The sequence below is a fragment of the Pleurodeles waltl genome, chromosome 12 (assembly GCF_031143425.1).
Source record: "Pleurodeles waltl isolate 20211129_DDA chromosome 12, aPleWal1.hap1.20221129, whole genome shotgun sequence".
Lineage (NCBI taxonomy): Eukaryota > Metazoa > Chordata > Amphibia > Caudata > Salamandridae > Pleurodeles > Pleurodeles waltl.
In genome coordinates, this window is record NC_090451.1 from 219,059,632 (window position 1) to 219,071,956 (window position 12,325).

Consider the following 12,325-nt stretch of genomic DNA (forward strand, 5'->3'; position numbering starts at 1 on the left):
CAGCTTAGGCCCCCAGCACTCATTACTGTTATTAATTCTGATATAGAATTACTTACACAGTTCATTTAAAAGTTGTGCTGTGCTAGAAAGAAACCTCTTTCCTACCCACAATATTCTACAAGATTGTCACATAAATTCTCTCACTTTGAAGTGAGCGAAAGAAAAGTAAACAAGCGCCCTCAGAAGACAGTGCCTGACGTTTGACCTTGGCCTCTGAAGGCACAGCAAATGTGACAAGATAAGACGTCTTAAAAGCCTGTTCACAGAAGGGGAGTCGTGGAAGGTTACAGTAAACAAGGTTTAGGCAATGGGAGGGACAAACTGAACCTGGAGACTAAAGCAAGCAATAGAAGGCCAGAAAATGTGAGTTACAAACCACAAAGCCAAGTTTAATAAGCTGGCGGAATGCATTCCTAGGTCAACTTCCTAAAAGTCCCCAAGATGTCAGCTGCACAGTCTGGTGGCTGTGACCTAAAAATGGCACCCTGCCATTTCATAGTCATGTGGATGCTGGTGGTACATGCATGCGCATATATCATCATGCCTTTTTTTCTGCTTTGGCCAATTCTACATTGCGTCAGCAAACAGCATTGACAGAGCTAAGAGGTCCAAAATGTGAAACCTATTGGCTTTGCCTTTGTTTAACTCCCTTCTTGACAAAACCCACTCAACCATGTATAGAAGCCTATGTCTTACTTCCTCCATACATGTCTTGAGGTAGGTGGGAGCTGTTCTACAGACCTTGCGGTGTAAAACTTGCCACTTATTCATCAGTCTGACATGCAAGAGTATGAAGGTATTTTTGGTGGGGTCTTGAGGGAAATGGATGTGGGATTTAAAATACGAGGTCCTGCATGACAGCAGCTATCATTATTCATTGGCATCTCATTGTATGGGCAAGGTATTGGACCACAAAATACTCACCCATGGATGTGATGGTGTGTTATATTGCTTTGACATCTGTGTTGTACATGTAAACCTGAAGCACTGTGAGCAGTTTTTGACTTTGCCTTTTGTATCAGTGGTATGCTTTGTCTCCTGCAGGGGTTCCATGTGGAACGGGCATGCTCACTGTTGTCCTGCATCTTTTAGATGTGAACGACAATGGACCGGAGCCCGATCCTCGCATGTTCACAGTCTGCACTTATAACGCAGAGGCTCAGATGTTAAATATCATTGACCTGGACCGACCCCCAAACACCTTCCCATTCCGAGCTGAACTAACAAACGAGTCTGCAGCAACCTGGGACGTGCACATGAACGAGAAAGGTATTTGTGAACTGTCTGGGGAGTGGGCTGGCAAGTTTTAGCGAAGGCAAGGAATGCAATGAAGCAAGAGAGCTAGTATTGTTAATTTTATCATTTATTGAAGTAGAAAGTTTTCATAGTCTCCTTTTCTCTCCTTGTACATTTATACTTTACAGACACACTTTGCAATACAAAAAATTCTAGCTTACCCAATAAGAATTTTTCAATTCTATTAAGGACATGGAGGCAAGGGTTATGCTTCTATATCTTTACTGCATATTTTTGACAGCAGGCAAATACATTAAAAAAACTTAAACTCCATTTACCATAAACTGTAATCACATCAACATTACATGTTCCAATCACCATGATGCCAGCCCTTTAGGAGGGAGAGGGTGTGGGGTAAAGGCCTGAGCTGTGGACTTTAGAGCTGGGGAAACAGGTTTAGCCTCGGCATCAGCTCAACATTCTATGATTCTGCACAAATCTTTTAATCTCCCTGCGCCTACAATTCAGCGCCTTGAGACCCTCATGGGTGATTTGCTGCGCTTTACAAATCCTGGAGTTATTTTATTTATTTAAGAGTAAATACCACCATTTCGAATCCCCTTTTTGTCAAAATGACAGAAAAAAACAATCTTTTAGAATAATAACCATATTATGTTGGAAATATGTCATGTCCAAAAAGCCCATCAGGAGAGCTAAATGATCTCCAACGTTGATAATTTCAACAACCAGGTGATCAGTGATAGAACAGGCCTTCTTGAGAGCGGATACCATCACGTCCTGAAGGATAGGACACAACCCCAGTCCATCATCATCAACCAGGAGGCACCTGGAATTGTCCTTCTTCAAGTATGCTTCTGCTCATTCCCTGCAGATGAAGAACAACAAGCCATAAACTCTGTTCCTTAAGACTATTGAAACCATTATAACATAAAAGAGGGTGAGTAATCATAACAGTGCAATTATCACATTATGCATTATTTTAGGATGCACAAGCATAATCATGAAACATTCATATGTAACATGCCAGGGTGGAATAATCCTCACCTCCATGTCCTTAATAGAACTAAAAATTCTTAATGCGTAAGCTAGAAAAAATGTTATTGTATGTCAGGAGCAGAGGCTCAGATAATGCTCGTTTGAAGCTGTGCCACTACCACTGACGCTACATCCACAATAGGTTTATAGTAAAAGGATTAGAAAGTGGATTTGGAGGACCAGTTGGCTGCCTTCATGATGTCACCCAGCCGGAAACCCATGGCAAATGACTTGGACGCCATTGTTCCCCTAGCTGAGTTAGCCCCAAAAACTAAAGTATCTATACCTGCGCTGTTCAAAAGCCAGTGCATCCGTCTGACAAATGTGACCACTGCCACAGTTAAAAGGCTTCTGCAAAGCTGTCAAAAGCTGGCCGCTAGGGTCTAACCTAACTTTGCTAGTACATGCTTCATATGCTTTCAGGCATTGAACAACACACAATTTTGTGTTATTCTGAAAATCTGGATATGAGACCAATCTGAACTTTGACTTAGTATGTCTGGAGATGGAAAAAAGAACAGCTTCTGGAGAAAAAACTCTACCAGAAAGATCAAGCGCTCGAAAATCTGAAACTCTTTTTCATGAAATTAAGCAGAGTATCATCATGAGCTGTGAGGAAAACTGTTTGCGAGAAAGATATTTATTGTCTGACCAATTGACAAGGAAATTGAGAACCACATTTACATCCCATAACATTGAGTACTGTGGTTGCAGAAGATTGGACATTCTAATACCTCGTATGAGTTTGCATACCTCTGAATGTTTGCATACCGTCACTAGGGAGAAATCACAGACCTGAAATTATTAATGGGCCTGTACACCAAACCAAAGGTCACTAAGGAAGTCAAGAAACTGATCTCCAGGCAACAAACCGCCCCAAACGGTATCAGCACTCGGTTTGTCGCACTATTTACATCATTGTCTCCATGGTGAAGAATATCGTTTGTGGGTGGTAGCAGACCAGGCTGGTTTGATGTAAAAATCTGAGTGTTGCGAAATGCTTGGCAAACTCCATCTCTCCCTGAAACCTTCCATGTCATAAACAGGAGATGCCCCAACAGAATTAACGGGTGAGGCTGGCAATGGCCTACTGGGTCTAGCAACATGCTCTGACGGGATGGGAGCCATACAGGCAGAGAACACAACGTTTCCAGAACCACCTGGAAACATGGTTGAGCTCTCCACAACGGAGTCACGAGAAGGATCTTCGCTCCATCTGATGTCATACTTGAAAGAGAACCCTGGGGATCATGGGGAATGGAGGGAATGCATACCCAAGGAAATGAGACCAATCCTGGAGCCAAGCATGCATCGCCTGCACCTCTGGATCCAGGCGCTAGCTCAAGAAAATTGGAAGCTGACAACTGAGGCGGGTTGCACACAGCTCCATCTCGCTTGGACCCCACAGATGACTGAGAGCATAAACAATCTTTGAATGAAGTCTCCAACTGCTGTAATCGGTGACATAGTGAAAGTGCCAAACCGCTACTTATTTCTCTAACCTGTAAGATATTCTGCCATGACTGATATTTAATGACAGAGGTAAAAGTGCCAAAAATCCTTTGCAATGTTCCCCCAATAGCCAGGAGTTCGTCCTGTACAGTTTGTTGACTGAGCTGAGATGCTGCCCAGTCTCAGTAAAATGCAGCACTCTGTCTTTGTGGGGGAGAGACACCTGATGGCAAAGGAATCTGTTAGGAGTTCCAGGCAGTTGATATGGCGGTGTAGTTCTGATTCCGGTCATCAGCCCCTTGCAGAGATTGTGCCACACCTCGCACCCCAGCCCCATTTGAGGAAGTGCCAAAGATTGCTCTGTCATTCCAAGACCTATGTGGTCTTGCCACCAAGCCATCTCCATTCTGGCCTCATGCGACAAGCGGATTTGGGATGCATATGCCAGGCCCTTCCGCAGGTGTTGAATCTCTGAAGAACTCTGTAATGATGGGAGTCCAGAAAGATGGCTTAAATTGAGGATGCTAGAAGACCTACAGTTCTGGCCACTGATCTCAATGAAACTGTTGTACTTGTCATAGAAGGCTTCAACTCTTTATTGCTCAAATATCCTGAGGGGAGAGGATTAACTAGCACTGAACAGAGTCTGTCTGGAAGCCCAAAAACTCAAGCCACTGGGAAGGGAAAAGGATTGACCTCTGCTCGTTTATAATGTAACCCAGGTCTTGTAATAGTCGAATAGTCTATGTTAGGTGGAAAAGCAGAGTCTGATGGTCTTGGGCCTTTAGAATGAGACTGTTAAGATAAATTATTGGGTAAACTCCGTTTTCTCGCAGAAATTCCACTACCAACCTCATCAGCTTGGTGAACACTCAGGGAGCTGAGGGCAGGTCGAAAGGAACGACCTTGAACTCGAACCATCGGCCCTGCCGCATAAATTGCAAGAACCGCCTTTGGGGGTGGAAAACGGAAATCTTCAAGTAGGCATCTTTCAGATCCAAACGGACCATCCGGTCGCTCTTTTGAAGAAAGTCATGAAAGAGAATAATCCCCCTCCATTTTGAAGTTCCTGTAGATAATCCAGGCAATAAAGACCTTCAAGTTCAAGACCAAGCACAAACCTCCAACTTGTTCTCTACCAAGAAGATGGTACTGAGAAACCTGTTAGGGTAAGGTTTAGAAATGAAAATCACGTCTTTTAAGCAAGAGCACTTGAATTTCTGAGGAGATGAAATTCTGTTTGGGGGAAAAATACATCTCTTGTGAAGGAGAGAGTAGGTGAGGGGTTTCGTTGAATTCTAGTTTGTACCCCTGAACAGACCACATCATGACCTTTCATAGCAATTGTAGGGCTTCTCAACACTATTAGTCACTAGATAAGTAAATGTATTCAAACATAAATTTGAAGGACCCACTTAAAACTAGCCCAATCATGCCTACATATACTATAAGTCAGTGGTTCTTAACCTGTGGTCCATGGACCCCTTGGGGACCGCAAGGCCTACTCATGCGGTCCATGATTGTTTCAGAAAGTTAAATGTTGACATTAATCAATTAAATTATAAACTAATAAGCAGTCAACATTGACATTTTAAAACTTTTTCTGTGTTTGATTAATAATTACACAAAAAATTCAAATATTTGAGAATGTGTTTGGTGTATACCAGTTTTTTTTTTTTTTTAGTGTTTTCCGGTCCAAATCATAGAAATCTCTTCAGCATCCAATAATGAGTCAGTAGGGGTCCCTAGATTCAAGTAATGATTTACTGAGGGTCCTCAAACGTCAAAATGTCAAAAAAACACTGCTATAAGTTCAAATAACCCCTCCCCCCCAAGACCCACCCCCTGCTCTGACAGCAATACTCGAGAGCACCAGCCAAGAAAAATATGCAGGGCAGCTAAGAGTGACTAGTGTAATTGGAAGCAATGTTATTGCAAATCAATATAAAATATACCATTTTTAAATCCACTAACCAAATATTAGCCCTAGTACATTGTAAAACAAGATAAAATCAACATTTAATCAAAATACAATATAAAATTAAGTTTTGCAAGCAAATACTAAAAAGTAAGTACACCATACGTTTTCCCTACTAATAGAGCATGTCTAATTTAATTAATAAAAACATAAAAAATTTGAGGCAACCCTAATTGCAGTAGATATATCATACCCTTCTAGTGTTAACCACCCACAAAGGGGGTCTTCACCGATGACTGTATGTGGAGAAGTGTGGCACAATGGTTAGAGCGGCAGACCCTGAGGCAGAGATCTGGCTCAAGACCAGGGTTCAAGTCCCGCTTCGGCAGGTCTTGGGCTCAATTCCCTTGGACCAGATAATTCTCGCATCGGTGCCTAATCTAATTAATGGGTCCCACTCTGCAACTCTGGGCAATAGCTTGCTTAATCTCCACAACGGCCCCAACAGCGCTTGGATGCCTGGCTTCACCCTGGGGGTGCCCAGGAGTGGGCACCTCACAGGGGAAAGCCAGGAGGGGTTCCATAGCGGTATGAGTACAGCGCCTTGAGACCCTAACGGGTGAGTAGTGCGCTATACAAGTGCAAAATTTACATTTACATTTGTATAAAGAACAAAAAAGCATAATGTGTGGGGTGCTTTGATGTGACTAATTATCGCATGGGCAGTTCGGAAGGTTCAAAATCATGTGCCCCGCAGGGGAAACACTACCAAAAAATTAAATGTACTAATAATTAATCAAATAAGGTAAAATCTATATTGCGGGTTACTTACTGAAACAAGATAAGGTTCCAGTGTCAAAGAAGGGGACAATTCGGAGTTCTTAACGACTGATTTTGCATAGTTGTACCTTCTAATTACAGGCAATGGTGCAATAGTTAAAGAACAGAGTTTTTACAAAGTGTTTAGAAGTAGCATCTACAAAGTCTGGGTTAGGAAAAATCTGTGGTACACCCAGCCCTATAAGAAACTGTTTCACATAAGTGAGCTTTGGAATCTAGCCCATATTATCTAATAATAGGCACTCTTTAAGAATGAACCTGAGGTAACCAGCCTCAGACTTTAGCCTGATCTTAAGCATTAACATCAGTGAGCCACCTTAATCATATCTTTTAAATAATTCATGTGTGCCTCCATGTGAATGGTGTACGTAGCTATGCACTAAAGTACAGACAAAAACCTACAAACAAACCAGTTTTCTGCATTTTTAAGGGTTTCAACGTTGGTATATTTCCAGACTCCTGCCCCATAAAGACCCACTGAGATGCATTTACTCTTGTATATCTGAGTTCGTTCTTTTGCTGGTTTATGGCGTGAAATTGAGTTAAATCTGAAGACTGCTTCAATTGATTTGTGAAGCTGTAAAAATCTTAAATTAAGTAGACGGCCCCAATTTAAAATGGAATCGAGCAATATCCCTAAGTAGTTACAATTTAACCTCAGCATCTGGGGCTCCCTCAATCAGGCTTAGATTTAGTAATTATTTTTGAACCACTGGTCATAATGAATGACCTAGAAAAATCAGCTTTTAAACCTGAGTCACTTTATATAGGAAGTTAATTAGTCAAGCAACAATTAGAAGCCTTTGGCAGTTCTCACAATAAGGACTGCATTGTCCACATATAGACGAATCAGGATAGGTTATTTTCCAATTTGCAGCATGTTCTTCCCTTTGAAAAGTGACTATTCAACCTATTGATGTAAATCAGAACAAGAAAGGGGCTAATGTACAAATCTGCCATACTCCTTGTTCTGAATTTATTAACGAGATGCAATCCTCATTTGGGCAACAACATACGTTTGTGGATGTTCCCCAATGTAACCGTCTCATATGATAGAGACTTTTAGCTGTTGATCCCTCACCTTAGAATATTCCCCAGCGTCACACTGGATCCAAAAACTTTTCGAGCAGTACCTGTGTGCACCAGAAGGTGGCATCGTACAGCTCTGCTTCGGTATTGTCTGTGCCGGAAGTGACGTGTGCGGGCCTATTTTGGTGTTAACCCAGCATGATGACATCAGTTCTTTTCTGTCCGCACCAGCCAGCACTGATTCGGAAATAGCTACCTTACATCATTTTTTGACTGACTTTTTTCTACGTTTAGTCAAGACCTTTTTTTGAGACTTTGTCTCCCGATGTGTGTAGGATGTCTCCTGAAAAAACTGTGGGGTTTAAGCCATGTGGTTCTTGTTGCAGTCAGATGTCTGTGCAAGACCCCCATCTGGTTTGCTTTTGGTGCTTGAATCTGGAACACGACTCCCAAGACTCGTCAGGACTGCCACGCGATAAACCCCAAGGCACTGAGGGTATGCTCCTTGAAGCTCCTGGGTGCCCATTGCGGGTCACCCCCACGATGTTCCAGGTCCCAGTCACGAGGAAGGTCCAGAGTCCGTTCAGAGAGTCGTTCCAGGTGCTTGTCATTTCACTTGAAGTCGTGAGGGAAGTCCCACAAGTAATGAAAGTGCTCTTTGACTTCACTGAGCCTGTCCAAATCTTTTGACAAGGTGCAGTTATGGCACTCTAAGCCCTCCTCCCTTGTGGAACCTGCATCTAGGTCGGCTTCACACCAGCCTCAATTTCCTGGAGCCAGAGTGACTCCCGTCCAAATCTGTGAATTTCATGGAGCCATGCACCTCATTTTCGTGTGTGCCTACCCCTCCTGAACGCCTTCAGGCCCCAAGGGTTCGGTGGGGTGTACCCACTGGATTTCCGCCCATGGGGGTCCCCTGTATCCAGTTCTGTATGCGGTTCTGGATCAGAACGGCTCAGATCACAAGACTTTGGCCCTCATTACAACCCTGGCGGTCAGTGATAAAGTGGCGGTAATTCCACCAACAGGCCGGCAGTAAAAAAAAAAAAGGAATCACGACCATGGCGGAAACCGCCAACACAGACAGGCACTTTAACACCCCGACCACCACGGCAGTAGCAGCAAACACCACAGCGGTCCTGCCAACAGACAGGCAGAAGACAATGTAACGCCCACACTATTACAAGGCACCAATCCGCCAGCTTTCCCGGGGCGATACCAACACCATCAAAAGCACGGCGGAAACAGCCGGTGGAACGGAAACCACTCACCTCTCGACACCCAACGAGGACGCCATGGAGCCCGAGTTACAGGTGTTACCAATGTTGGTTTACCTCCTCTTCTACCGGGAACATCAAAGACGGCGGCCACGACCACAGTGGGTACTGCACCTAGCACACAGGGGAGGGGGGAGGGGGGAAGAAAAAGAGAGAGATACCCCCACGCAACACCCCCACCCCTGCCCCACAACAACAGACACACAACACACATGCATCAACATTACATTTACACCCCGTAACTCCCTGGAAGAACACAAGGACCAAATGAAATGATTGTAACGAGTTTAATCATCAAAAATCCAGATAGGCCAACATAACTTTAAAAGATCAGTATATACAAATATTTACAGCAAGTACACAAGTCCATATACTGTTCCATTACATGTCCGTGGACCAGTGGTCCCAAAAAGCATGGGCGAAGCCCACACATGACACCTGCCTCAAAACGGAGAGAACACTGCTGGGGCATCAGGTCGGGAAAAAAAAGGCACCACAGGGGGAGGGGAGGGGGGTGGGCACCTCATCTGGATGACAGGACGACACAACTGCTCCATGCTTGGTCCTAGGGAGTGCAAAGCCACAGTCTCTCTAGTCTTTCAAGTGGGTGCTTTGCCCACTGCTTGGTCCTGGGGAGTGCAAAGCCACAGTCTCACAAGTGGGTGCTTTGCCCGCTGCTTGGTTCTGGGGAGTGCAAAGCCACAGTCTCTTAAGTGGCTGGTTTGCCCACTGCTTGGTCCTGGGGAGTGCAAAGCCACAGTCTCACAAGTGGGTGGTTTGCCCACTGCTTGGTCCTGGGGAGTGCAATGCCACAGTCTCTCAAGTGGGTGGTTTGCCCACTGCTTGGTCCTGGGGAGTGCAAAGCCACAGTCTCTCAAGTGGGTGGTTTGCCCACTGCTTGGTCCTGGGGAGTGCAAAGCCACAGTCTCACAAGTGGATGCAGTTCCCCACTGTTTCTGGAGGGGGCTTGGTGCCCAGAGTGCTTCATGCTGCCAAGGACTGGGGTAGTGAATGCAGTTCTCCACTGGTTCTGGAAGGGGCTTGGTGCCCAGAGTGCTTCATCCTGCCAATGACTGGGGTAGTGGATGCAGTTCTCTACTGGTTCTGGAGGGGGCTTTGTGCCCAGAGTGCTCCATCCTGCCAAGGACTGGGGTAGTGGATACAGTTCTCCACTGGTTCTGCAGGGGGCTTGGTGCCCAGAGTGCTTCATCCTGCCAAGGACTGGGGTAGTGGATGCAATTCTCCACTGCTTCTGGAGGGGGCTTGGTGCCCAGAGTGCTGCACCTGGGGTGTGGCAGTTCCCATTCCCTCACCTGGGTGTCTGAGCCACGAGATTTTCTTGGAACAGGTAGCATGATACTCCATGGAGGCAGAGACACACTTCACACCGCAGCGACTTAGCCTACCAACTGCTGGTACTGCCAGTGCTGGTTGTGGTGCCTCATGTAGTGTGTGCAGGGTCCAGGACGTCTCCTGCAGCCTCGGACGGCTACCCACTGGGGATGCTGCTGATGTCCGCTGTGGTGGCACTGGCTGGGCACGTCGCGGGGCAGGTGGCGGGGGCTGCAGCGGAGATGCTGCCGGTGGTACAGGTGTCAGCACCTGTGGAGGGTGACACCAGGGCACCTCCTGCTGTCTCAGATGGCTGCCCACTGGGGATGATGCTGGGGACTGTAGCAGAGGCAGCAGACGTGCAGGTGGCGGTGGTTGCAGCGGTGGCCACCGCCGTACATATTGCTGTTCTGTCTTGCAGAAGGGGTGACACCAGACCCTTACCCGGAGGCTCTGTGCCCTGAGCGGACTTCCCTTTGGCCTTGTGTCCCTTCCCCACCTTGGAAGTCGCTGCTGGGACCTTGGCACTGTCCTCTTTTGTCTTGGATGAGGCCGTGCTGGGTGGTTGGTGTGGCTCTTCCCTACGGCATGTGGGCATCTTCTTCACCTTGGCAGGTGGCGGAATAGAGTGATCCTTGGCCTCACTAGGTGGCACACTGGCAGCCCTGATGGGTGCTGCCTACGATGTTCTCGGACTTGCAGGGACCACAGTGCTCGAGGATTTTGTGGCTGAGGTGCTGGGCTGGGATCTGGGCATCCTGGCCCTAGGGGAAGGACGGGGGGGAGGTGTAGGGAATAGGTCAATGTTAGCTAGGAAAAGTTTTTTAGACACACTGGCACGGGAAGATGGAGGGGGCTGGGAGTGAAGGAAGAGGTAGTGGTTGTAGGAGGTGTTCGTCTGCTGAGTTTTTGGGTGAGGGTGCATGGGCTGGAGGCTGTTGTGAGGTGGATGGTTGTTGAGTGGATGTGTGCCTGCGTTTGTGTACTTTGGGAGGAGGGCTCACAGACACACTGGGAGAGGACACGGGACGTGTGCATGGTAGTTGGGGGTGGTGATTGCACGTGAGCGGTGTGTGGTGATGGGCGTGCTGGTGATGGAGGTAGTGGCTGAGGATGTAGTGCATGTAGGTGTGAGTGGAGACGAGACTGGAAGGGAGGTGGAGGACGTGGAGGAGGGGGACACAGTGGAGGCAGTGAATGTTGGTGTGTCTGCATGAGTATGGTGCTTGTGTGAGTACCTGTGGGATGTGTGGTGCTTATGTTTGCTTGAGCCACTTTTGTGTGTTGATGAGTGTGCATGCTGGTCTGATGGTGTGCTTGGGATAGGCTGAGGTAGAGGGGATTGGGTCTGGGTAGTGGAAGTAGGAGGGGGGAGGCTGGACACAGGGACAATGGCTGCCATCAGTGCTGAGGCCAGAGCCTGAAATGCTCTCTGTTGGGCTGCCACGCCAGAATGAATGCCCTCCAGGTATGCATTTCTTTGCTGCAAATGCCTCTCAACACCCTGGATGGCATTTAGTATGGTTGACTGCCCAACAGTGAGGGATCTGAGGAGGTCAATAGCCTCCTCGCTGAGGGCTGCAGGGCTGACTGGGGCAGGGCCTGAGGTGCCTGGGGCGAAGGAGATGCCCACCCTCCTGGATGAGCGGGCACGGGAAACACGCTGAGGGGCTGCTGGTAGGGCGGTGCTGGTAGGGAGGTGGCAGCTGTACCTGTTGTTGCGGTGGGCACAGAGGCGCCCGCCACTGCAAGGGAGCTCCCATCAGAGGAGGAGTTGCAGGTGTCTCCTCCTGTCCTTGTCGTGGAGCTCCCCTCGCCCTCCGTCCCACTGGTGGCTTTAGACGCCGTACGTTCACCCTCCTGGGCTGTGTGGGTTGCAGCTCCCTCCTGCTCCGGTGCCAATTCTCCTCCGCAGATGATGCTAGTGCACACAAGGACAGGGTGATAAAACAAAAAGGGTGGGAAAGAGAGAGGAGGCACATGGTCAATGCCAGCAACAACACCACCGTTGGCGGACACATCACACAGGGAGCAGCCCTATGCACTAGGCCATGCACTAACAGTTATTTGGAAACTCACTTGCCCATGGGGGGCTGTGCCTAAGCCCATTTGATGCACACCTGGAACCCACAGGACCCTGACTAGGTGTAGATGGCCACTACTACTTTTGTGGTTGGAGTGCCAC

At 47.2% G+C, this 12,325-nt stretch overlaps 2 protein-coding genes across 2 annotated transcripts in view; both read left to right on the plus strand.

The window, feature by feature from the left end:
* Positions 1 to 2,163, plus strand: part of LOC138267108 (blastomere cadherin-like) — a 132,246-nt gene extending 130,083 nt beyond the window's left edge. Inside the window, exons 11-12 of the mRNA XM_069215957.1 lie at positions 1,045 to 1,269; positions 2,129 to 2,163. Of these exons, the coding sequence (XP_069072058.1) occupies positions 1,045 to 1,269; positions 2,129 to 2,163 (260 nt within the window). The remainder of the gene's footprint in view (positions 1 to 1,044; positions 1,270 to 2,128) is intronic.
* A 634-nt stretch (positions 2,164 to 2,797) lies between these two features.
* Positions 2,798 to 12,325, plus strand: part of LOC138267109 (EP-cadherin-like) — a 52,653-nt gene continuing 43,125 nt past the window's right edge. Inside the window, exon 1 of the mRNA XM_069215958.1 lies at positions 2,798 to 2,903. Within this exon, the coding sequence (XP_069072059.1) occupies positions 2,798 to 2,903 (106 nt within the window). The remainder of the gene's footprint in view (positions 2,904 to 12,325) is intronic.